The 25,982-nt window shown below is 44.6% G+C and overlaps 1 protein-coding gene across 3 annotated transcripts in view; it reads right to left on the minus strand.

Moving 5' to 3' along the window:
• Positions 1–1,358: 1,358 nt before the first annotated feature.
• ABCA1 (ATP binding cassette subfamily A member 1) overlaps positions 1,359–25,982 on the minus strand; it is a 98,028-nt gene continuing 73,404 nt past the window's right edge. For 2 of the 3 annotated variants that reach the window (XM_062017338.1, XM_062017341.1), the window contains 32 exons: positions 25,507–25,678; positions 24,825–24,956; positions 24,168–24,307; positions 23,010–23,147; positions 22,257–22,477; positions 21,734–21,806; positions 21,008–21,210; positions 19,949–19,997; positions 18,945–19,058; positions 18,471–18,622; positions 17,887–18,011; positions 17,385–17,483; positions 16,002–16,191; positions 15,774–15,868; positions 15,314–15,346; positions 14,633–14,738; positions 13,896–13,970; positions 13,312–13,481; positions 12,243–12,420; positions 11,571–11,686; positions 11,339–11,483; positions 10,058–10,181; positions 9,324–9,453; positions 9,121–9,241; positions 8,876–8,938; positions 8,297–8,403; positions 7,726–7,867; positions 6,330–6,464; positions 5,468–5,571; positions 5,240–5,332; positions 4,816–5,059; positions 1,359–4,563 (listed from right to left, as the gene is read on the minus strand). In XM_062017338.1, coding sequence (XP_061873322.1) covers positions 4,423–4,563; positions 4,816–5,059; positions 5,240–5,332; positions 5,468–5,571; positions 6,330–6,464; positions 7,726–7,867; positions 8,297–8,403; positions 8,876–8,938; positions 9,121–9,241; positions 9,324–9,453; positions 10,058–10,181; positions 11,339–11,483; positions 11,571–11,686; positions 12,243–12,420; positions 13,312–13,481; positions 13,896–13,970; positions 14,633–14,738; positions 15,314–15,346; positions 15,774–15,868; positions 16,002–16,191; positions 17,385–17,483; positions 17,887–18,011; positions 18,471–18,622; positions 18,945–19,058; positions 19,949–19,997; positions 21,008–21,210; positions 21,734–21,806; positions 22,257–22,477; positions 23,010–23,147; positions 24,168–24,307; positions 24,825–24,956; positions 25,507–25,678 — 4,130 coding nt within the window. In that variant the 3' untranslated portion in view covers positions 1,359–4,422. The remainder of the gene's footprint in view (positions 4,564–4,815; positions 5,060–5,239; positions 5,333–5,467; positions 5,572–6,329; positions 6,465–7,725; positions 7,868–8,296; positions 8,404–8,875; positions 8,939–9,120; positions 9,242–9,323; positions 9,454–10,057; positions 10,182–11,338; positions 11,484–11,570; positions 11,687–12,242; positions 12,421–13,311; positions 13,482–13,895; positions 13,971–14,632; positions 14,739–15,313; positions 15,347–15,773; positions 15,869–16,001; positions 16,192–17,384; positions 17,484–17,886; positions 18,012–18,470; positions 18,623–18,944; positions 19,059–19,948; positions 19,998–21,007; positions 21,211–21,733; positions 21,807–22,256; positions 22,478–23,009; positions 23,148–24,167; positions 24,308–24,824; positions 24,957–25,506; positions 25,679–25,982) is intronic. The other variant, XM_062017339.1, reaches the window with a different exon arrangement.

The raw sequence follows: 25,982 nt of genomic DNA on the forward strand, positions 1-25,982 counted from the left end.
GGGAAGTAAAGGACAAGTAGAGCTTCTTCAGTACATCAGCAGCAAAAGGAAGATTAGGGAAAATGTAAGCTGAAGGAGGAGGGTGTCCTGGTGACAGAAGATGCAGAGAAGGCAGAACTACTGAATGCCTTCTTTGCCTCACTCTTCCCAGCCAAGGCCAGCCCTCAAGAAGCCCAGTCCCTAGAGGACAGTGAGAGAGTCTGTAGAAGACAGTCCTTTAGTGGATGGAGTTAGAGACCTGTTAGGCAAGCTGGACACCCACAAACCCTTGGAGCTCAATAGGATGCACCCACAAGTACTGAGGGAGCTGGCTGATGTGATTGCTAAGACTCTATACATAATTTTTGAATGATTGTGGATCACAGTTGAGGTGCCGGAGGACTGGAGGAAGGCCATTGTGACTCCACTCTTCATAAAGGGCAAGAAGGAGGACCCAGGATACATCCTGGATGCTATCTCTAAACACATGAATAAAAGATGGTTATCAGGGGTATCAACATGGATCCACCAAGGGGAAATCCTGTTTGACCAACCTAATAGCCTGCTATGAGTGCATAACTGGCTGGCAAGATGAGAAGAGAGCAGTGGATGTCACCTACCTTGACTTCAGCAAGGCTTTTGACACTGTCTCCCACAACATCCTCATCAGAAAGCTCAGGCAGTGTGGGTTGGATGAGTGGACACTGAGGTGGAACGAGAGCTGGCTGAATGAGAGAGCCCAGAGGGTGGTGATCAATGGCACAGAATTGAGTTGGAGGCCTGTGGCCAGTGGAGTTCCCCAGAGATGGATTCTGGGGCCAGTCTTGTTCAACATCTTCATCAACGACCTGGCTCAGGGGACAGAGTGTACCCTCAGCAAGTTGGCTGATAACACCAAACTGGGAGGACTGGCTGATTCCCCAGAAGGCTGTGCTGCCATTCAGTGGGATCTCGACCAGCTTGAGAGTTGGGCAGAGAGGAAGCTCATGAGGTTCAACAAGGACAAGTGCAGAGTCCTGCATCTGGGGAGGAACAACCCCCTGCACCAGTACAGGCTGGGAATTGACCTGCTGGACTTTTATCTGTCACACTAATTGCTTTTTTTCCAGGACATGCTGGACACCTTTTTATTTACTAACTTTAGAAGCTTGAATTATCATTTGCCTTTCAAATCTTGCATCACCTCACGTGCCTGAAAATACTATGTGCCCCATGCTCATTTGTAGAGATACTGCAACTCGCTTGTACATTATATATCAAGTTCACAAACAAATCTGGGAAAAACACGAGCTTCTAGTATCACTCCTTGAACAGACATATGAAAAAATGACACTTTGAAGACCAGTGGTGCTGTAACAGCTTTATTTTTTACTTAATATAAGGCAATGAGAATGCCTTTTAATACTTCACATAACAGTTATTAGTAAAGAGATTTTTTTGTTTGCTTTTAAATGAAAATGTCCATTTAAGGATTTAACATAGAAATTTCAGTTGTGAAATCTCTCTAGATTTTTGCAAAGTTAACAGATATTCCAGTGCAAAAATAGATCCCATTACAGATAGCATAAAGTGCTTGGAATGAAGGACCAACTATAATTCAGAAGGGAAGGATAAGCATAAAATGGTGGTTTAACCATGGGGGAAAATACAACAACTCCTTACTGAAATACAAATGTACTACAAAGAAGGATGCAACATGTCAATAGTAATGAAGTTTAAAATAAGTTAACACCTCAGTGCAGTTTCATTCTCAAGAGTGGTTCATGTATTGTATGTGACTCTGAAGTGATTATTCCTCAACACTTGAAAAAGAAAATGAGTGGCTGTCTTGAACTTACTCCATGACAAATCTTCACACAAGAGTTGCATTACACTGTTGAGTACAAAGGGACAGATGAGAGCTGTTTGGTTGGTATCTGTATTTACTGTAACCTTTTGTCACAGACAGCAGACTGTGACACAGTGCACTTGCACAACAGTGACAAGGCAACAGGAATCAATAATCTCTTTTTGATGGGCTAGGGAAAGAGCACTTATGATGTAACTTGTTTCTTGCTGAATGAATCACTTAGATGAGCAGTTACAGAGAGCAAAGCACAGCCCTTTCAGGAACAAATCGGAATCCTCCTAGAACTCATTCTAGTTCTACCTGCACCACTTTGCTGCAGTGCAGAACATTAAGCCCTTCAGTTCAGTGACTTAATGCTGATTTGCAATAGTGATTTTTAGCAGTGTTAAGCCTTCAGTACTTGCTACTTGTTTCAATGATACTGTAATGTACCCGCAGCCTGTTACAGAGAAGGCATGGCTGTAAGCTCAGCTGTTTAGTAAATCTTCTGCACCTGTAAGTCTGGTGTATTCATCACCCTTTAACTCATCCCCATAGGGCGATGATGCCATGAAGGTAATACAAAACCATGTTTTAAGTGAGGTATACCAATCCCCATTATACTCCTTTCTCAATCCCCTTAGCAATGTATTACACAGATTAAAAAAAATAAAATAGTATGAAAAAGGCACTTCAGAGCACATAGTAAGCCCTAACTTTACTCCAAGACAGGACACACAGCAGGGGCTGGGAACCTGTACTAAATATTTAACTGTGTTTTAAAAATGCTGAATTGGTCAGTGTTACCAAGTATTATGCCTGGAAATACATAATCAACCTTCTTTGGGCTCATCCAGCCTCTTGACTGTTTCCTGGGCTGTGCTGGGCATTCACAGAAGAATCAAGCACTAGTGCAGAACCTGTATGGGTATTTAGGGAGAAGGCCTGACATATAGGAATAGACCAGGAACTGCACTCGGGTTCAAACCACATTACTGAACTTATGTCTGAATGTAAAGCAAGACAGAGGGGCCCGCCAGTATGTTCATGAAAGCATGCTCTCTGCCATGACTTGTTCAATGTGAACAAGAATGTGTGGTTCCTGCTATATACTATTCCCTCTAATATTATTCTGGCTTTGTAAAACTTAAAAAAATATTGACTGATGTAACTGTGGCACTACAGTTTTGAGAACATCTTTTTCTTCAAGGGGATTTTTACTGGTTTGTCACATGTGTAATAAGGGTGCATTCTCCACTTAGGGATCACCTAATGACTGAAACTACACTGCACAACAGAAGCAGAAACTTTACACATTAATCTAACGTTATACCAGTTTCCAAACAGGACAGTTTTAGGCCAACAACTTGCAGTAATTGCAGACAGCATCTGATTGTGAGACTCTGGAACATGGTCAGATCACGACATGTAGCTACTGCTGACAGAACAGGCAGAACGAGAGCATAGCACTGCAGGCATCATGTAAAGAAATACTGCGGCTACAAAGATCAACTGAAAGCACTTTTAATCCCTAATTATGCTACCTACCTATTTAAAGTCATAAATAATACTGTTTAAAAAAAAATCTACATCTCATTTCTAGTTTTATCTGGCAAAGCCAGAAATGGCAACATGCTTGTGCTAAGCAATAACTTCAGATGATGGGTACCTTCCTGGGGCAAAGCAGGGGTTAAAGAGCAGATATTACATATCTCAGTGACATCTCATGATTTAGAATTTGCTCTTGGCATTAGCAGCTTGTACAACTACTGAGTTTTGCTGCTGTGGTCCAAACCCTAGGTCTGCTTCTCACCCACTTGCTACTAGCTAGGTGGCCATGCAGCTGCTGCAGTATCTCAAAGGAGCAGGAGAGTACTCAGCTACACAAAAATCTAGTCAGAGTAAGCTGCCAGCTGTGATGCTGGTGGGACAATTCTGTGCATTTGCAGGGTTTGCAGTTCTGCGTTGTCACCGCTCACTGATGGAGACAGATGGATACAATGGCCTGTCTCTTGCCATCCCATCTGCACAGCACTTCTTTGTGGCCCAAGACTCATCACCTACACCAGTCTAGAAAAAAGAGCTGGTCAGGTAAGTTTTCACAGCCTCAGGCTACAACTCCAGTGGTGACTCTTCTTGCCACTGACTGTTGTGGTGCACTCATTGCCAGCAATGGATATAGCACCAGGAAATTCCCACTCCTGACATAAATGTTTTAAGTACTAAAACATGCATGCCTAAAATATCTATAAATAACCACTGGCCATGATTCCTCAATGAACTATTTTTGCAACCCTAGTAAAAACATACTGTACAGGTCAAGATACAGTATGGTTGAAAGCCCGCAGCATCTGGTGGGTGCTTTAACACAGCTTCAGAGTTATACTGTAATGAGCTAAGTGTTCAAGTCTTTCACTTGAGAAACAGTACAAGATGACTCCAGGAGGCACTGCCCTGGTAAAAGGAATTTTGTCTTCATTGCATTGAATTGCATTGCATTGACTGGTTATCAGTAGAGTGTCCAGTTTCTCTTCCTCTAGCTGCTTCTTTGGGAGTATCCTATCCCAGGAAAAAAAAGTTTGCATTCTGCTCATCATTTCATTGCTGACATTGGCTCACACACAACTTTCTTTTACCTTCTCATCTTGCAGGAAGGAATTAAGAATTGCAATGTCTACCACAGTCTGGTTTTTGTGCAATGACAGGTCCTTAGTGTGGTCATCGTCGCTTTGGTCCTTAGCGAAGTTTACAAATACCTACAAGAAAAAATAGCCCATAGAATCACAGAATGGTAGGAGTTGGGAGGGACATCTAAAGATCATGTCACACATCACCCTGGATTTTCATTAATTCACGGCATTTTATACACTGGTCTTGCTGAACTAGTCTTGGGGCTCAGTATCCTAACTCTGCTGAAATGCCTTGCAAAGAAAGGCCCATGAGGCAGGTGGATTTATTCACACCTCTGCTCAAAGAAGCTGTTGGCAGACAGGCTGCTGCAAACTTACTTGGTCAAGTGTAGTCTGAGAAACGGAGTAGTCTTCTATATGGAGTCTCTTCTTGTTCTGGGAGAGAATACTAAATATTCTGGCCAGGGAGGATGGTGAAGAAGGAAGCTGGTACTGCAGCATGTTCCGATGCTTTTCCTTCAGGACACTTCCAGGGAAGGCATGCCCAAAGAACTCCTCAACAGGCTTCAGGTCTGGGTTTGCCCCTGCAATTCTCACCACTATGGTGTAGCCATCTCCAAACCTATGAACAGGAGGGCCAGCAGAGGAGTTAAGTGCCTTTGAAACACAAGTGCCACTTAAAATCCAGCAGCATGCCTCACAGCCCAAAAAGCAATGGGAATGCTGTGTAAGAAATTAAGTTGAACTATCTCCCCAGAAACACAGACAAACTGTGTGGTGTAAGTGAAGAGAAAGTGGCTACCTGTTCTTGAGATGCTGGACGCTGCCCAGACACCTGAATCGCCCGTTGACCATGATCGCCATTCGGGTGCACAGAGCCTCGCACTCCTCCATGCTGTGGGCAGAGGCAACTTCATCAGCACCACAGGCTGCAGCAGCCAGGGGCAGAGCAGCCACAGAGGGCTGGGCCCAGCACACAGTCCCCCTCCAGACAAAAGCCAGGACATAGCACAGTCAAGCTCCTACTTGCCTGTGAGATGTCAGCACCACTGATCTGCCCTCTTTGATTACACTCAGGGCACAGTTCCACAGGAAGCGACGTGCTTTAGGATCCATCCCTGTTGTTGGTTCATCCTGCAACGTACATACAAAAAACAGGTTGTCCTGCTACACATTCTACTGACAAACACCTTATCTTTGAAGTGACCCATCTGTTCTGCTCACACATACTGAAAATGTTGAAAATACGCAAGTTTGATTCACTTTTCCAAAATGTGAAAATAATGTACGCTCCAACTTTTGAACTAGCAAATATCTTTTTCAGAATTGAGAAGTAGTGCTTATTCTGCAATTACAACATGCTGAAATAACCAGTTCTAAACCAAATTAAAGACGACTAGCTTGTTTAAATAGAGCACTAGACTATTTTCTCCTGTGCTATGAACTTTAGTAATCCTAAAACTTGTCCTCAATTTTAACCCAAAGAATGCCAACATATTTATTTCCAATTTTCATTAAATTATTAAAAACATGGGTCTGATTCTCCTTCATGGTAAGAACTGCTTGTGCCCAACAGGAAAGCTAGGGGTTTTTTTGTAGGTATAGAAACCTTTTCAGCAGTACTATGGTTATGAAGATGTTACAAACCTGGCAGTTTGGCACTGTGTTTGAGATCCCACATATTCATCATTTCTCAGAAAGAGAAGCCTGGAGGCACATAATAGCTTGCACTCAAATTTCAATAGGGAATCTTTATTTCCATGTGTTCTTTACTCATGTTTAAGTGAGTAATGATGTATTTAGATGGCTGTGAAATATCTAGTCTTCACTTGAACAGATTTTTCTGTTTCCCAAGGAATAAAAACGTTGATGAGTGGAGGCTGCGGACTCACCAGAAACACCACAGGTGGCCCTCCGATGAGGGCGATGGCTGTGGAGAGCTTGCGCCTGTTCCCTCCACTGTAGTTCCCAGCATATTTTTCTCCATATTTCACGAGGCCCAGTTTCCGAATTGCCCACTCGCCAACCTGCATGAGACAGCATGCCACCACTTTGAGCTGAGCACAGCTACATCTAAGCAAGGAGGCTCTCCTTAGGAGCTTTGGCTTTAAGGATGCTTTTTTTTTTTGAAGGGCCACCCATCTGAGGATTTTGTGCGGTGTGAGTGTGGGTTTTGAAACACTCCTTCACCTCCAACCTGGATATACGCAGTGCTGTCCCTGGGAGGCCAGAAAATCAAATGGCTGCAGCTTACTGGCCAGGGAGTACGGGCTCAACATCAGTTAAGCCCTGTTAACCACCAGCAGCGTGCTCTAGGCAGCACTGTCTTTAGCTGTGGGCTTGCAGCAACAACACCATCACGGCTGACAGGCAGCAACTCCATTGTGGTGCATGTTTGCCCTTCAGACAGGTGCACAGGATCTCATTTGTTATTCAGTAGTGTTATCATTGCTGCTGATGAGCAGGAATTATTGTCCTGGAGACTAAAATGTGTTGGGAAGAACTAAGGTTTGGCTAGTGCTTCACTGTACCTAGAGTTGGGTTTCTTTTTTTATATGAAGCTGGTGGGAACATTACACAGAGGAACTCACCAGCATCCTTCAAAGGAGCTTAGGAGGTTTCTCTACTTCTCAAAGGCTGATTCAAGCTACTCAAACATACCCTAGGCACCCGATCTGTCCCTATCCAAAGCAGTAGGTACAGATGTCATCTTCCTACCTACTGCAAGTTCCTGTTCTGCATGACACAGTGAAAACTGCTGTTAACTCAAGGAATCAGCACTAAAAAGGCTGCTCTATGATATTGGCAGCTGCCATTAATTGCCTGAAGACTCTTACATGAGTCCAACCCCATGCCCAAGTGCTGAAATGACAGCACTTGAATTATGCTGCATGATCAATTGGAAAGATGTACCAGCCAGTGTGAGGGTTCTGCTACACTGCTTGCTTCCTGGGGCTTTGAAGAATTAACTCCCAATAGTAGGTGAGGTTCTGCATGACCTGCAGCTCCACAGCCCGTCAACTCGTAAATGGAAGTCATTCAGCAGAGAAGCACATTCGCTATGAGAATGCAGGACCCAAACTATCTGCCCTTCCATTTGGCACACTTTTCTAGGCAGCACCAAAAAAACACAGCAACTATGGTTTGCCCTGGAAGGAAAAGGGGGGCAGATTTCACCATGCAGTATCTTCAGCAGCTTCACATCACGGTATTGCAAATGTTGCAGGGAAGGTACACGCACGCAGGAACGGCTGGTCCCTGGGGTAGGTCCTGTGGTGCTTTGCTTACCTTGCAGACTTCCTTCTCTGGAACACCTCTCAGAAGCGCAAAGAACTCCAAGTGCTCTCTCCCTGTCAGCAGCTCATTAATAGCATCAAACTGTGGGCAGTAGCCCATGTTCTGATGGACTTCTTGGATGTTGGACAAGATACTGTAAAAGAAAAAGCTCTCTGTTAGGACTTCCCAAGTACACGCTCCTATTTTAACTTGTTAAAAGGAGGAAAGCCAAACACTGTTTCAGAGTCACTAAACTCACAAAAATACAAGATCCTAGAAGCCTATCTTGGACATCTTTTTTTCTTTCTCCCTGTCCCTCCCTCCTTTTTTTATATATGACATTTGAACATGAAAGGGCAGGTATTCAGAAGCGATCATGAGACTAAACCAATTTTTGCAAGCCACTGAAGGACTTTCACAGACTTGACAAAGGGCTGATAAGAGATGACAGGAGTCAAAAAAGGGAAAACTGGGGCAGGCTTTAGATGTGCTGGAAGTAGAACAAAGGCTGTGAAAGCTGGAGGAAAAGACAGCAAAGGATCTGCTTTGACACCAAGTAGAAGAAAGATGCATAGTCTTTCACCTGTATCCTTTGAGGAAAGCTTCTCCTCCTGTCACATCTGTATCACCAGTTAGCATCTTAAAAGTGGATGACTTGCCAGCACCATTTACTCCCAGGAGTCCAAAGCACTGGGGATACAAAAGAGCAGATGAGCATAGTGTGTTTGAGAGTAAGATTCAGCTGTATAATTTTCAGCACTGAGAAGAAGGGAAGGAGCAAACTTGACCATTAGGACAGCTGGAGGGAGTTTTCAGTACGTTTTCAGAAAATGAACCCAACTTCCAGACTTTCATGTTAAGTATAAATCTTCAGGCTGGGAAAATGAACAAACTGTGGTGTCTTCTTGGTGCAGTGCCACCACAGCATATCTGTGCCAGACCTTGCAGGGTACTAGAGCTTAGCCTCTGGTCCCAGACACTTGAGAATCCAATATCCTCTTCAAAGGCAGAGACACAGAAACAGAAACTGCTTCAACTTCCAGGCAATTTCCTTTGATGTAATTTGAACATCATCTGTTTCTGATCTAACCTTACCCTTTGCTGTCTGTGCTCTTAAATACTGCAGTAATAGCAAAGCAATGAATTTGACAGATAAGCTTACCTCTCCAGGGGGAATTCCAACACAGATCCTATCAACTGCTGGCTTCCGCTTCATTCTGTAAATCTGAAACCACAAAAAAAAGGAATGAAAAGGACAATGTAAAAGAACTGTAAGTAGAGCCATACATATTCAACACTCCAAACATGCCCTGGATTTGACCCCACTAAATTCCTCTGTATGAGGCTTCTGGTGAGCTGCATGGGTTTGTGTCAACAAACCCAAGGAATGCAGAACTCTTCTGTCACCTTGGTTAGCTCCTTGATTTCCAAGATGTCACTCTGTCCCCCTCCACTAGTTATCCTCTGTCTCTCTCTGGTTACATCCTCATCTTCATCATTCAGAGGAGGCAGCTTGGCGTAAACAGGCCTAGAGAGAGCAACACGATAAAGCCTTTAGCAGAAGACAACTTCACCTGCCTGCAAAGGTGAAGCAGAGCAAAAAAACCTACCTAGGTTTGATGAAGAATCTGTACTGGATGAGCACTGTGATGAGAAAGAAGACAACACCCTCTACTGCCATGGCAAAAAGATTCCTTCCCACCAGGTCCCATGACAGAGGGGACACAAAACGATTCTCTCCTGCCAAAATAAGATGAAGAGCATAGTCACTGTTCCAGAGCAATGGGAGCAGGCCATGGTTTCCTCCTGCAGAGCTCACAAAGTTGGGCTCTGCAGCAACCAGAGGGTAGCCAGTGAAAAGAAACAGCAGACCACACAAGGGGCCAGTTGTGGCTGCAAGCACATTTCTTACTGCAGCAATGTTGTGACCCAGAGAATTCAGTCTGCCAAAGAAGGGCTGTCACACCTTCAGAAAAGGTTAGTGAAGCACAGAAATACTGTGACTTCTGCATCCCAGAAAGAAAAATAACCACACAGCTTTACAGAATCTCAGCCACTACTTTCACTTGGCCTAATGATCCTTGCCATACAGTTGAGTTGGCTATACTTTTTTTTTACTTAATGCCCTTAACAACTCAAAAACTCTGGGGATCTATTGTCAGGCTCCCTTGGGTTTTTAAAACATCCTAAGGAGGACACCTGCCAACTTTGATCAGATTTGTGCTGCAAATTGTGCACTTTCAGTTCCTGAAAAGTCAGGAGCAAAGGGTGGTCATCTGGAGTGGACTTGAGCTCTCCTCATTCAGTTCAGGCCACCGTCCCTGTGATACACAATTTCACTTACCAAACCTCTCCAGAGCATCGGCCATGGCTTGGTTTTTGACCATGTCAATGAGTCCCCGCCCCAAGCAGAAGTGGGGGAAGATGAGGAAGACAGACTTCAGGATATCATTAATGTTGTTCAGATTCTGTCAAGACAAAACCAAGTGTCAGTGAGACAGCTGACTGGAAAGCAGCCACCACCTGCCCAGTATGATCCACGTTGTGATCGACCCCTCCCTCCCCTGACACGACTCCACAAAAATCCAAGGGTGAGATATACTCTCCCAAGAGCCAGTGCCGTGGACAGAGTTGCTATGTTGCTCAGGATGCTATTAATACAACCAAACCACACCAAAAGAGAGATTCCAACAAATGCTCACAGTCTAAAAGGCAGTGTCTGCAAATAACAATGTGCAGAAAGGCTACAGGCTGACAAGACAGGAAAGTTGTGCTTGGACAGACTAGTTATTTCCAGTGGCTGTGTGTAGCCCCTCGTTATCCCACCTTGAAGGTTCTAACCCTTTTCCTTTGTTTTCTTCTGGTTGGCTTAGCCCTTGGGTTAAGCAGCCTGAGGAGAGGTTCCTGTTCTGCCAGCCAATTATCTTCAAGCGTGTATATGTTTACTGAGCTGAAACAGGCCCAGGAACAAATGGGACCATCATCCAGCACTGCCTCCTTATGCCCACAGGCAGAGGTACAGTCAACAGGTAACTAAGTCCCACAGGGTCTCCTTCGAACTCCACTCACGAGGATCCCTTCACACCAGTGCGAGTCATATGAGGCTTGCTAAGATGTCTTGTGTTGAATGCAGGCATGAGAGGAACTAGCATGTTCTCCTGTAGGCATCAGGCTTTGGAACTGAGGTGTGGGTGTTCCAAATACAGTTAAGAGAGGTACCTACCACAGCAGGCAACACTGAGGGCATCTAAACATTTGAGTGCTTGAAATGGCCTGGTGTACACAAGCTTCCCCTTGCTAAGAATCCAGGAAACTCCACGTCAACATAAGAAATTTTTTTTTTTTTTTTTTTTTTTTTTTACCCTATGGGTGACTGAGAAGTGCAAGAGAGACTGTGGAGTCTTCATCCCTGGAAATGTTTGAAATCTGATGGCCCTGAGCCATCAATCTACTCTACCTGATCCTGATGAGAAGTTGGCCTCTAACCCATTTCCATCAGAACCTGTGTTTAAATCACTGCAGTAGGTCATTGGTACAGGCTGAGGCCTCCTAAAGGCAATGTGGCACAGACATGGAACCAGATCATAACAATACAAGACAGTGAGAAGCTTCTGGGGGAACGTACATTGTTGGTGAAGAGCTCCAGGACAAAAGTGGCCACACTACCATTGATGCCAATAAAGAGGTTCACGCTGGTTAGCACGACATATGCTGTACTGGGGATTTTGAACACGAAGGAAGCTGGATACATGAGAGGGGTGATGGACCACCTGGCAAGAGGAAAGGCAACAACATCAGCTAAGACCTTCTAAGCCTAAGATCCTTCCCAGTCATCCTTCTGATGAGAAAGCTCTTACCCATAGAGAAACAGAAGGAGAGCCAGTACGGGCAAGTTGGATGATGATACATAGGACTTTTGCTGGAAGCAGATGAAGATGATGATGACTAATGTGGCTGGAACAATGTAGTTGCACTGGAAGGTGAAAAATATGGCTTTAGATTGGTTTTCTGATGACAAAAGGAAAAAATGAAAGGTGTCTTTCTGCTCTGAAACAATGGTTTTCAACATTCTTCAGTGTTCCCAAAGCTGTTTCCAATGGGAGGCTCTTAGGAATGTCACATATGTGAACTACAATGTAGTACACATACATTTACATTTCTCAGTCCCTCTAGAAGCTGTCAGTAGTCTCTCCGAAGTACTGGACACCACTGGTTGAAAAAATTTGCTTTGAACAGAGCAGAACAAGGCTCTATACAAGCAAAGATTTGGGGGCAGGTATTCTAACGTGACATAATAAATGCTGATAACTGAGCTCATGGTTGCCCTTCCATCCTCTGTTCTGTGCTCCTGGTCCCATTGAGGTGAACCACTGCTCCAAAAGAGTAAACACAAAAGTCATAGGCACAGTTGTTAGGCCACTGAATTAACGTGGTGCCCACTAGTCCAAAGAGCACTTTGCATTTCAGTGCAATGGACAGTCTGCAAACACACAATGGAGGACATTTTAGCACGGTCACAAAGCCCTTACCATATCCCAGACAAAGTTGGCCAGCCAGTAGATCACAGGCTTCACACCACTGATGAACTGCAAGTGCTTAGCCTTGCTGACACGTTCCTGGATAAGGAAGACCACAAAGCTGGCAGGAACAAAGGACATGGCAAAGATCACACAGATGGAGACTAGGACATCCACAGAGGTGGTCATCCTGGACACAAAACATAAAAAGAAAGCCAAGAATTTGTATGCTGGTGCTGGCTCCTTTGAGATGAAATGGGGCAGCTCAAGCAGGGCAGAAACCATTCCTCCTTCTATTGTCCTTGTTTTGTAAGGTTAAGGACAACCACATCAGGATGTGTTAACTGCACATTTTTTCCCCATCCATATAACAAAAGGAACATACACAGCTTGCTGGCACCTCAAGGACAGCACCACAACCTGGCGTTCAGACAGACTGCTTTCTGGCTCCTCTCTGACCACCACTTTGTTTCCCACTCAATGCATTTCTTGGGGCTGTTGCTGGTTTGTCTGCTCTTTTGTGTTATTTTGACGTTCAGAAGTATCTGCCACTGTTTTGAGATTTGAAGGATGTATCTCCAGACAGCTTATGAGTCCTGACTCTGGTTGTGGTAGTAGTGGATGAAGTCAATGCCTCAGGGCAGTAAGCCCTGCACATTTCTTTGTGCTCTCCAGGTTGTGACTGAGAGCAAAACTAACAGGATCTGTCAATAGTTCCTAGATACACAGTGGCACCTTAGGACAGAAGAAGGACCACATTCATGGCAAGCTGCCTTTCTGAATATGGTGAGGAACTTCCCCAGTGGCAGAAGGTCTTTAAGATTACACTCACTCTTAGTAACTGTAGCTTCCAGGGACTCAGACAAAGTTTGCACAGTAGCACTGCTCAACAGCAAGTGCTTAACAAATAGCACATGTTGCCACCTCCCCAGACCGCAGAAAAAGGCAGCCAGCACATTACAGCCTAAATGCCACTGGCAACTGAATGTCCACTGGTGAGGCTAGAACCTCCCATGCGGCCTCTTTCCAGTAATCAGCAGCAGATGAGCCCAAAGCCATCCACATTCACACCAGGACTTACAGAGCGACTTCAGAGAGCTGTTGCTTGGTGAGGTTGAGAGGGTGATTGAAGGCAGTGATCCCGTAAGCACTGGGGTTTTTGCCCTGCTGCAGGTTGGCCCGAAGGATGGCATTGTTCATCACATTCAGGAAGGAGGCGATGGCATGCCAGCCCTTGTTGTTGAACCACACCTGTGGGAGACCACATCAGCATCAGACAGGCACTGCATATATCAGCAACCCAACAGGTTCCCAATCCCTGCAAAACATCCCTTAGCCTATCAAGGACATGTAATTTCTTTCTAAATTGCTCTAGCTCAAGAATAGAACATACAGTTCAATCAATAACCACAAGAGGCAGTGGGAAGCTAGCATTGCTCCAGCACTGAACTTTGTCTGGGCCTCAGGCCTAGACTCCAAAGAAGAAAGAGATTTTGGGGAAGCTCACACAAAAATACAAGCTTTGTATGCCTCATTAGCAAATATAGACAACTCTGCTCTGCCTAGTTGTCCAAGATAAACTGCTGAGACTTTGCTAACTAAAAATAACTCCAGATTACCAGAGCTTCAAACAGCAGGTATAGCAGTGAGGATTGGCTAACTTACCTTTACATTGTTCTTTGTATCCAGGCCTTCCATGAAATTTGACAAGCTGTTGAGAAACCGATCTCCAGAACTGCCCTGCAAACAGTGAAGAGAGAGGGTTACTTCCCCTCCAAGAGTATCTTTACTCATGTCCTGGAGTCCAGCAGGGGTCACACTATTCTTTTCACAGCTCTGACAGTTTTCTTTCCATTCTGCAGCCGGCATCCACCAAGCTAGGTGGTAAGAAGGAAGAGGTCAGCAATAGGCCTGTTTCTTTCCCATCAGTAAGCATTAACCAAGGTTGCAGGCAATCCTCAGAGACATTGCAGCCCACACATTGTCTCAGAAGGAAGTGGTGGCCCAAATTCTCTTCTAAGCCAAATCAGACTCAGCACTCGAGGGCTCAACTGAGGTTTTGAAGGAAGTGGCAAACACCTGTTAACTCCTTGAGACAGTCCACTCTGTCATGCTACAAAATACTCAGACATGTCTGTAATCCCCACAGGCCTGCACAGGCCTGGTGTTGGGCAAAACCCACATCAGCAATGTGAGCTGTGTAGCCTCAGCTGAGTTCATGCCCAAACCTTCTGCTGCTTCAATACACTGTCTTGGGAGACCCCATCTCAGAGGCAGTGGGGAGAAGCCACAGGACACAGACACCATACACATGCATCTCACTTTATAGCTTCGAAGTCCTTTTCCAAGTAACACAACTCTAACATTAGTGCATCCTGGGTTCATGGGAGACAGTTACTCACCTGTGCTAGCTCCAAGATTTTCTTCACCTGTTTAATGGCATCGGTGACTTCATGGCTTGGAGGAAGCATGAGGGAACTGCTAGCTCCTAAGGAAAAGCCGCCATACCTGAAAGTTCAGACAGACAGTGATGGTAAGATCTGACTACTAACTGACCTCCAGAAAAAGCCACTCCTCCTCTGTCCCTAGATGTGTCCTCTTCCTCTACTATATCCAAGACAAGTTTCTTCACTCTCACATGAAGGGATTACTTGGATATTCCTACATTGCTGCTTAGCTATGACATCTCCTACTCCTTGTTTCTGGAGTTAAATACCAATCTTATAACTGCTCAGTGTGCTCTTCTGTTTTGCAAATGCAGTTATGTTCTACTGTCAGTGCAGGCAAAGCGGGACATCTCCCTGCTTCCCTCACTCGGAAGAACAGCACCTCCCGGGATGGAATATCACTAGGCTGGTCTTGCAAATCTTCATGCCAATAAGGCAGACATGCTTTCCAGCAACATGCTCTGGAGTTATCCCAGTTTAACCTTAAGCACGCTCCCTCAACATTTGAGGGATATAAACAATCTGAGAGATACCAACAACTGAGTTGAAATACAACAGACTGTGAACTGTGGTGGATCCTGCTTAATACAGAGTTGAAGGGTTAGTGGACAAGCTTGAGAAAAGGTAGTAACATACCTGAACTCATTCACCCAGATCTTATTCTTCAAGCTGTAAAGACAGAAAATAAAGACAATGTATAATACATGCAACAAGAGCAGATATGCATCTACCACTGCTGCAGGCACATGGCCAGGGAAAAGAGAGCAACAGCCTCTCACACCTGGCACATGTGCCACCAATCCTCTTCAGTGTAATCTTGAGGGCTGGTGCCCAGACTTTCCCCTGCTGAGGGGGAAGGAGACAGAGATGCCTACAAGGCTCAGGACAACCCCCTCAGAGCTGCCAGAGTTCACTAATAAAAGCAGAAATATACGTGAGCTGTGGTTCAGGACAGCCTAAGGAGCTGAGTGGGTCTGGCCCGCTGCTGAAGAGCTTGGGTTGCCCAGGCCCCTGTTTGGCTGGTCTGTGCAGCATTCCCCATATAGCATGTAGCATTCGGTAGGGAGAGAAGGGAGAGAGCATGTTACACAGATACCTTTTCCCAATGATCTGCGCGTATGTCTTCACTAAATAGTCTGATATATTGCGTCCTGTCAGGTTCTGGAGAATATCAGCAGTGTCTTGCTCACGCTGGCACCAATGGGGAACACACAGATAAACATCCGTCAGAAAACACAATAACACTATGTGCAGCACTGCACACAAGAATCACAGCCCGACACTCTGCTCTTCCTCATCACAGTACCACAGACCTTTCTCCTACCTGTGGGGGTGGCAGCCCACCTGCACCAGGGGGGCACACAGGCAGCATCTTCTTGATCTTCTCATTGCTGCACTCGCAAGATGGGGAAGGGTTCTCCATGCTCCAGTTGCCTTTCAACATGATTTCCTGGACTGAGTCTGGGACTGATGTGGTGGTCCATTCCATCTGCCCCACAGTGCAAGGAGTGTCTCTGCCCAGGAATAAGTTAGGCAAATCCAGTTTTTAAAACAACTATGGCAGTATTTGCTTACAAGCCTTATAAATAACAGACACCACAGTCCCCAGAAGAGGCAGGCCACTTTTTCCAAGGAGTCTGACCTCACTCAGACAAAAGGCTCAGATCAACAGACCAAGTTCTGCAGGTTCTAACAGATCCCAGCATCACAGAGACTGAGGCTGGCCAACACTGAGCAGCACCCAACACTCCCATCCTCTCACTCACTCTGCAGTATGTGAGTACTTTACTTCAGTCAGTCCCAGCACACACAAAGCATCTAGAGTTCAAGAAGTGCCTGGACAATGCTCTTAGTCATGTGGTTTACTTCTAAAGTACTTCTAAAGAACTACTTTTAAGTAGTTCTGCCAGGAGCTGGGACTCAATGACCCTACAGGTCTCTTCCAACACCAGGTTTTCTCTGATTCTAAGATCATAGCAGACAAACATTTCTGCCTTAGGGGTACCACAATGCTGCTCTTCCCCAGGGCAGCATCAGTGGGCAGCCTCCTCTCCATGCCCCATCAGTGGAGTAACTCAGCTTCTGCATCTGTTTGCAGGATACAATTTACTTTCCACCACTAGTCAGCACATAGGGTTGCCCCACTTCCAGTCATCCAGTGAACATAAGTTGCAGCTCTTCCAGGCTAAAGACACACAATCCCAGAATCTGTACTTTCTGCACTCACAGCCTGTATCTTCACTGATTTACCCAAGGCCATGCAGCAAGTCAGTGGCAGAGCTAGGAAACAACACCAATGCTGTCTGTCTCTCCACTCTTTCTGCTGGCATTTGCAGAGGTGCTAAGGTAGATTTCCATTGCAGCTAGAAATAGGTGATTGTGGAATGTGAATAGCTACAATTAGTGACATACAGCAACATGACTAGGTCCTTGCCCTTGCTCAGGACCAAACAGCAATGTGAGGGACTATCTCCTTTCCATCTCTGTCAGTAAGGACTTCCACTCAAGTCTCACTTTCACTTGCCACGCTGAGGGCTGGTAACTTTCCAAAGGGTCCTGAGCAGAAAAACTGAATGCAATTGAAACTCCTCTGGCTTAAGTCCTACTCTGGCCATGCATGACGACTATTCCCTAAAGCCAGCTAAATCTACCAGGTGACCAGAAGCTGGGGTTGGATTTCCTCTCCCTAGTCCAGAGTTCTACTTACAGGATGGAGTATCCCTGCATACAGCGTGTCCCAAAACCAGGCTTATTGAGAAGGGCATCCAAAAGCACCTGAGTGCCTGCATCTTCTGGAGCATCATTGCTATGGACACAGCAGAGAAACATTATCAGTTCACTGGGTAAGAGGCACGCAGCAAAAGTAGCAACAGAGCAAGACTGAGAGCAGTGAAAGAGCTTAGGAAAAGGTGGAGATTCATCTCCAAAGAACACTTAATCTAGGAGCATACACAGACTCCTGGTCTTTGTGCATAGCATTAAGTAGTCACAGCACCACTCAGAAATGGATATATATGGCCTTGCCAGTAGTGAGAGTCGTCATAGAAATGTCCAAAAAGAAAATACCAGGACTCTATTAAAATATAATTCTGAGCTAAACACAGAAAGCAAATCTAAACAACCTGGTAAGCAACTTGGTAACTCACATTTGCAGAGAAAAACAGAGTTGTTAGGTTTAGCATCATTTCTAGGCCACAAAAAACCCATACCTGATGAAAGTGTACTGCTCATCATACATCCAGGGCTGTAACTCCAGGCTGGGATACTTCCCAAAGGGAGGAACAATCAAGCTGAACATGAGAGCAATACATACAAAAACAGCTGGTAGCACAATCTGAAATGGCAAGGAAAGAGCAAGTCTTTTTTAAAGTCACTGTTCCCAGAGGCAACAGGAGTTAGATATCAATCACTTAACAGATAAAAACTTTTTTGAAGTTCCCCAGGAAGATCCTTCCTATTTACACCAAGGCATTTCTAGACATGAATATAAGATCTATCCTGGCATTCAGTCAAGACACTCACTTGGGATGCAGAGGATTCAACCTGTAAGTGCTGCTCTCAAGGCCAAATTTGGATTTGAACCTCAGCTGCACCACTGCTGTGCAGGCATACTGTAACCACTTGGTTATCACGTAACTCCTTTCACTTGCACAGGGCATATTTTGCTCAGATATGCAGACCTGTTTTGGTGATCTGATTCCTTTGAGGTTTTCTGCCCACGTTCATCTCTGAATGCAATGCACAGTCCAGAGCTTTCTCTGCTGAGGGATCATATCATGCTGGGTGCTCTCACCTGAGCAAAGAAACCCTTCCGACTTCTCTTGGCAATAAGCAGTCTCTTCCACAACAGAGCCATGAACTGCTGCTGGGTGAGCTTCCAGCCCTTCATCTGGTAGGAGCCTTTCCCATCCATGCCACTGAGAACGTCTGTCTCTCTGGATTCTGCTAGCAAGAAGAAATGACCCTCATTCAAAAGCTCTATGTAGAGATGCTGGAAACACAAGGTGACAGCTGGAGTAGTTACCCTTACTCCTCAAAATAAGAGGCAGCAGTGAACAGAAATAGCAATAGAAATTCACATGAACACACTTTCACCCTTATGTCTCTGGTCTTGACGGGAGAACTGAGTAGGCTGTGGATACTGCATTGACCACTATTCCTAAAGATAAATCACCACTCCTTTGGCAGCCTCAGCCTTATGACATGCAGTATTTGTAATATGAAAGAGAGTCTGCAAAAAGAAAGCAGGTCTGAGCCCCAGTAATACCTGGATCTATGTCTGAATCATTAGGATCAAACGCATCATCTTCTGTAAATGGACGAAGGCAGCTCTGTCTGTCTCCAAACACACGTCTGTTCCTTCTGGCTGGCAATGTCCCATCTTAAAATAACGCAGTTATGATTAGCTGAACTGATCTCCAGTTAGCCCCAGAAAAAAACAAAAGCAGAATAATTTTCCTTTTACTTGTCTTTCATTTGCAAACTGAGACACTGATCTAGAACAACCCCAGTGCAGGTAAAACTACACCCAAGGCTGCCACCCTGTCACATGTTTTATGCACCATTTTTTTGTGTGCTGTCCTAGAAGTTTCTGTCAGTGCACTGCACACTTTTTTCATTCAGCCATGGAAATGGAAGATTGCTCTCACCATAGGAAAATTCTCACCTCACGTGGATATGACTCCAAGTGCAGTTTGCTAGCACTAAATCATAAGGAAATGCTGGCACAAGCATTTAGTGCTGTGAGCTGCTCACAGTGTCTTTTGGTCCCTACTTGTCATCTGATCCTGTCAAGAGATCTTTCTGTTCTTCTGAGTAGACATAAATGTCAGTCAAGTAACTCACAATACACTCAAACACCAGAAACTCACTACTATTATGAAATAAGGATGCTACCACTGAGTCAACAGAGGCAAAGCATGCATTAATTTTACTAAGCACGGCTATTTTTGGTCATTAAGAATACCACTACAGAGTTCCACTTCAGTCTAAAACAGTGCCTTGTCTCACTTTGTCATGTGTCACTGTATGACTGAATATGCTGCCACACAAAAAAGTCACCTGCCTGCCCAACACTGGTGAGACCAGGAATGCTCATCTCAGATACTCACTAGACTCTTCATATTGCCTTGGGAGTTAAGTCCTGCACTGTGATTTTACTCCTGAAATACTGAGGCTCAGCCAGCCTTGTGCTTAAATAGCACAAATGCCACATGAAAGTCCACTCTTCCTGAAGTTCCCTTCAACACTGTAGGAGACAATTGCACCCACCTGAGGTTTCTGCATCCACACCACTATCATCAGCCACTTTCAGGAAGATCTGAAAAGCAGTAAGTGCCCATAAAAATTAGGAGAGGAAAGATATTGCGGGGACTGCTTCAGGAGATGCCTTGAGAGAGAACAAGACTGACAGATGTGGCTTGAGAAGAGAGGGTACAGAGTTTAGTCCCTGTGTGATGGGTTTTGTGGCTTCTCTCCTCCTTCTAGGAGGCAGCCTGTACCCACAGATCAGACATTTTCTGTTTCCAATGTCAGTTTGTAGTACATCTCAAACAAGTTCTCAGGTAACGACCTAGTTACTAAATTTGAGGAATTCCATCTTCCTCATTATCTGACAGTGCTGACATTCCTGTTCCTGCTTGAACAGGCACCTTTGTGGAGCCTTGTTCTACAGACTCTCTTAAGCCAGAAAAGAATCCACTCTTTTCAAACTGCAGATAGCAGCTAAGGTTTTCACAGCTGCAGGAGGACCTAGAGGGCAAGCTCCAAAAGCAGTGGCAGCACCACCACTTCAGTTTCCTTGGAGTTTTTTAAAAAAAAACAAACCCAATCATAAACAGAGGATAAAGTGTATGACATTTCTGTGGTAACAGGAGACACTTGTCAGAACATAGCCACAGGGAACAAACCCTAAAAACATTCCTGATGAGGCCACAGGTCTAAGTAGTTTCTGTAAAGTATGGTCTCCAGTACTGAAATGTATGTTTTCTTCTCAGTGCAGCACAAAGCATCCCTAAAATACCACAGAGGTGTTTACACAGTCATTAGAAGCAAAGTTGGAGGCCAGCTTTTACATGGCATCTCAGCAAAGTGCAACTGAGTACAAAGGACATGCCTATGCTTGCCTCTACTACATTTCAGTTTTTAACGCATGCTTCTGCAAACACACGCTGAAACAGGGCAGAAGACAATCCATTCTGGAGAGGAACACAAAGCTATCTGTTACACAAGAAATGCTTACATGGAGAGATGGGATTCCATCTTGCCCTTATTTCTGCTGTGATTCATTTTGCCTACTTTAAGCCAAAAGAGAAGCTTCATCTCACTCACCTCCTCCAGTGTGGTTTCAGAGATGCCATAGCTGGAAATGCCAAGATCAGAGAGACGGTCATCAATCTCATGGAACAGCTCTACGAAAGCTCCCTCTTTAGCAGCCTTGTATGGCAAGACATAGGTTAATTCATGGCCAATGTCCTCCACTAGTCTGGCCTCTGAAACATGTTTTGTAATGAGATTTGAAATTGCAGAGACATCTAGAAGAAAAGGAAAAGATGATGTTGATCTTGTTATTGCTCATTACATGGAAAGAAGAGCTTAGTCTGGAAAACCTTGCTGTAAGGAAAGGAGGGAAAATGAGACATCCCTGGAAAAAAATTCATTTCTACGGGAAGTCTGTTCTCATCAAAACCTGCACAACAGCCTGGCCCCAATCCTGGCTATTCTTTTTATTTGCAGATTCTGGGAGAGCTTTTACTGGCATGTAAAATCCTACAAGCCATTGACATACAGTTTGCTAGCAAATGTTACATATTGCTAACAGTCTTAGCAATTACATAATCCCTAGTTATTAAATCTCAGTACAGCTTGAACTCAAAATGGCTCAATAAAAAAAATGTTCCAATATTTATGGATTTTAAAATACCACCTCTGTGAATTTAATAACTATCTGAAGACTGTAGCTACACAGTCCTGCTACACAGGAGCACAAGGTTAAGGCAATTATTGGAGGCAGAGCAGTACTAGTAACTGAATCTTAATTCTTATCCCAAGCCTTACCTATCATCAGTGTGTCACTTTCATGGTCACTGCCAAGGCCAGCGTCAGAGCTGCTCTGGGAGACACTGTCATCCTAGTCACAAAAGAGAAGATAATCATTGTTTCCTGCTGTTTAATCAAAAAAGGGTCCACTAGATGCTATGTGCTAGGTAACTCCAACAAGATGCTGCAACATGCTGGATACTCCACAAAGAAGTCAGAAAGTAATGGTGACATACCAATGGCAGAGCTAAAACAGAAGGGGTCACGGTTATAGATATGAGTGTTACAAAAGTGTGCAATTCATCTATTCTGTACCTCTCTGATCAGCTTTGGACTACTGGCATTGAAAAAAACTGTATGGAGATATACACATGCAACAATTTAAATGAATATGATCTGGCATAGTACCTACAAAACCAAGAAACTCTTCTTTGATTTCTCTTTGAGACACACTGCCATGTAAAATCTTAGCTGCTGTTTCTCATAAGCTTAAGATGCAATGAAGCAAGAACAAGAAATGAGCAGGAAGGGTCAGCTGTACCTTTTTCAGATAGGACACTGTGCTGCTGCTGTTTCGGCAGGAACTCAAAGAGGAATCCACATCCTTCTTGACCAGGGTCAGATAATAGCCTGTTCCCAGTTGGTTCTTCAAGAAGAGAGAAGAGCCAACACAGCAGAGCTTGCCATGGGAGATGATGGCAATCCGGTCCCCCAGAATGTCTGCCTCATCCATGTGGTGGGTGGAGAGAATGATAGTGCGACCTTGAAGAAAGCAGGGGAAGACACCACTGGTAAGTCAATCATACTCATGTTTCCAAGCCAAAGCCACAGCCACAATCATCTGGATCTTGCCATGAAGCTGGGTGGGAGGTTGATGCCACAAGTCCATGTTCCTTTGAACAAGGCTTGCAGCATGAAAAAGATTCACATGGGTTTTCTCTCCACACTCTCTGCAGGGCCTTGTCAAGCTCAGCAAAGACAGGTTAATTTTGTGCAAGCAAGGTTGGTTTCACAGAGAACGAGATGCTGCTGCACACCCAGGGAGAATTTCCAGTTTTAACTGCCCTCAGAAGCCAGTGAGGAACATTTTTCATGAGCTATGACATGAATAGGATGAAAAAGGAAGACAGATGAAAGATGATAGTTGTCCCACGTGTTCTTTGTTCCTCCCTCAGTGCAGGCAACAAAAGATTTGCAAAGAAAAGACACATTGCTATTGTGAGAACAGTTGTTAATCACATCAGTTTTCTTTTGCTTTCCATGACATGTTCATTAGGAGAAAAAGACCATATACCTTGCCGATACTTCAGGAGCAATTCCCAAATCCCTCTGCGAGAATAAGGATCCACTCCAGCTGTCGGCTCATCCAGAATGACAACTTTAGAGCCACCAACAAAGGCTAAAGCAACTGAGAGCTTCCTCTGCATGCCACCTGACGGTCACATGAAGAAAGAAGTGATTAGACTGATGCAGAGATGAGGGGAATAAGAATAGCTGCAGCACAGTGGATAATGAACTCTCCAAGAAAAAGTAGATTTGCGTACTAAGAAGATCAAGCACTGTCACTGTTTCAGGATAATGTAGCTGGCTGGTCCTCCCTGAGTGGACTCCAACTCTCTTCCCACTGCAGTTCACCATACCTTGCAAGCCCTTCCATAGGCAACTCTAAACATCTGACAGTAGCAAGTCACCAGCTTGGAGGCCTAACCGTATTTGAAGATCTGGAGCACAGGTTCGCAGAGCCTGAGCAGCAGAATTAAGTCCCTGAGAGCTAACAGAAATAAGTCCCTGAGAGCCATCTCTCCTGCTGAAGAGTCCCAGAGGCAGCAGTAAGAAATTATTTTACACACTTCAAATTAAAGCCAACCTGCAACCATCTGTTCTCCCTTCCCAAGGCCAAATGTACAGTTTGTGCTGATAGTTGAGTCAGAGGCAAAGGAGACTCAGTCCTTCAACTATCTGGTGCCAAGTGATACAGGAATTCTGCCACTCCTGAACAAACGGGAGGAAACACCAGGATGCCAACTGAAGAAGCAGAAATTGGCCTAAGAAATGTACACACAGTTCACAAAGAGGAACAGACTTGGAGATCATGATCTCAGCCACTCTCACCTAAACTTGTAAAACGCAGACATACTAGTAAGCATTTGGAGAACACATCTCACATAGCTGGACTATGTAGTGCTGGAAACAGTAGGAAGTACACAAACAAAGCAAGTGACCTGTTACAACCACTAGATAGTGTAAAATTGTGTAAGATTGTTAAGTTTGGTAAGATACACTGATTAGGTACTTAATAAATAACTGATTCCCTTAAGTGTTTACTTGTGTGGTAGTCTCTATTTAATTGGAGGGTTCAAGCAATGTCCATAATGTAGCCTCTGTGAAAACCCAGGAGAGTCTTTCTGGGGCTAAGGAAGCAGATGAAAAATGTAAAAGCAGATTAACCTACCAGAGAGTTTGCTTGTCCTGGCTTTCAGTTTGTGAGGCAAACCAACATCCACTGCCATCTGCTCCATCTCCTCTTTCACTTTGTTTTCTGATAGCCCTTTGAGACGAGCATAGAACCAGATGTGCTCCTCGACAGTCAACCTAAGGAAGAGAAGCAGGCTCAGGGCACAGCTAAAAGCACCATGCTGCGATTCATCCCTTGCATTAGTGTTACAGTAGGCATGTTTGTTTGCTCAGGAAAAAATCTTCTAAGGCGGAAGTTTCAGGATGTAGCAACAGACTCTGTGTGCTCAGCTTGGGCCTGATTTCAGGGTCTGGCTATTCAGCACCAATGCTTCCTTTCAGGGTGCTTGACAGGGTGCTTTGACTCAAACAACCCAAATCACTATGCACAGGGGAAAACATTTGGCTTAGTAAAGTTTAATGGATTAGACTTCTTTAAAGATGAAAGTATAGACTCTTGCTAATAATTCACAGGCACATAAGACACATGCTAATACAAGAATGTCCATGTCTCAACCTCGCAACACCCCACTGCTTCGCACCATGCACCCAGATAAAGACAGGACTGTCCTAGCTGAAAGCACAGGTCTGTCTCCTGAAGAACCCAAATGTCTGTTGGATAACACCAGCTATGCATTTCACAGATGATACTCACAAGTCAAACAGCACATTGTGTTGTGGACAGACACCTAGGTTCTGCCTAATAGTGCTGAGCTCAGAGCGGATATCTTTGCCCAGGATGAAGGCTGTACCCGAGGTTGGGGGGAACAGGCCCGTCAAGATAGACCTGAAGGACAAATACAACAGGTAAGCAATTTCCACCACTAGAAACAGCTGCTGCATTCACCAGGATAGATGAATTAAACCCTCAGTGGAAGCCCTCGGGAACTCCCACATCATCAGTCTGAGAAACACCTCACTAACAGATTGAAAAAAGGCCATCTCCAATGCTTTTATCAGCGATCAAAGCATATCCATGTGACTCTGCCTGCAGGATTTTTTTTTTTCCTCCAAAAGGTTCTTGTCCTTTTAGGCCCAATGAATTTGCTTACACCAGTAAATCAGAAACGCAAACATGATTATTGAAAAATGCTGCCAGTAGATTCATTTGGCACAGCCTTAACCTGAACTACCTCCAGTTTCAGTCCCATCCCCTGTATCTGTGCATCTTCTGAGGCAGCTGCACAACTAGGGTAGATCAGCAGAGTTCCACTGAAACCAGTAGAGCACTCCAGTCTGCACATTGCAGTTATACAGCCACTTCTGCCACATTGATAGGAACTGCAGCATTCAGAGTTGCTTTTCCCACTGTCTTAAAAACTTGATTTTTCTCTTACATAGTAGTAGTTTTCCCTGCTCCATTATGTCCCAGAAAGGAGGTGATTTGTCCTTCATAGAAGTTCAGTGTAAGTCCATCTACAGCAATTTTCTTGCCATCACGATAAACCTTGACCAAGTTCTGTATGGAAACACCAAGGCTCAGATGCATAGGCTCTTCCTCCTTGCAGACTGGAAGAAAACAAGGGCAAAACAGGGAAAGACACACTAAGTATCACCATGTGGGAGTTCTAACAAATGCCACATTCCTTCAAGTCTGTGGAGATCCAAGGAGAAACGAGCTGTATGAAGAACTGACCACATTTCTTCCCCAGGGACAGAAAGTTGATTTTAGCTCTTTTCTCCTGAATCACTAGGGTCATCAAAAATGGGAGGAATTCTCAACTCCATGAGTCTGGAGTATCCACCTGCACTCAAGTGGGTAAAATATTTTCATTTATCTGGATGCACGTACCTGTTCGGCATATCCAAACTC

Source organism: Colius striatus, chromosome Z (genome assembly GCF_028858725.1).
Source record: "Colius striatus isolate bColStr4 chromosome Z, bColStr4.1.hap1, whole genome shotgun sequence".
NCBI lineage: Eukaryota > Metazoa > Chordata > Aves > Coliiformes > Coliidae > Colius > Colius striatus.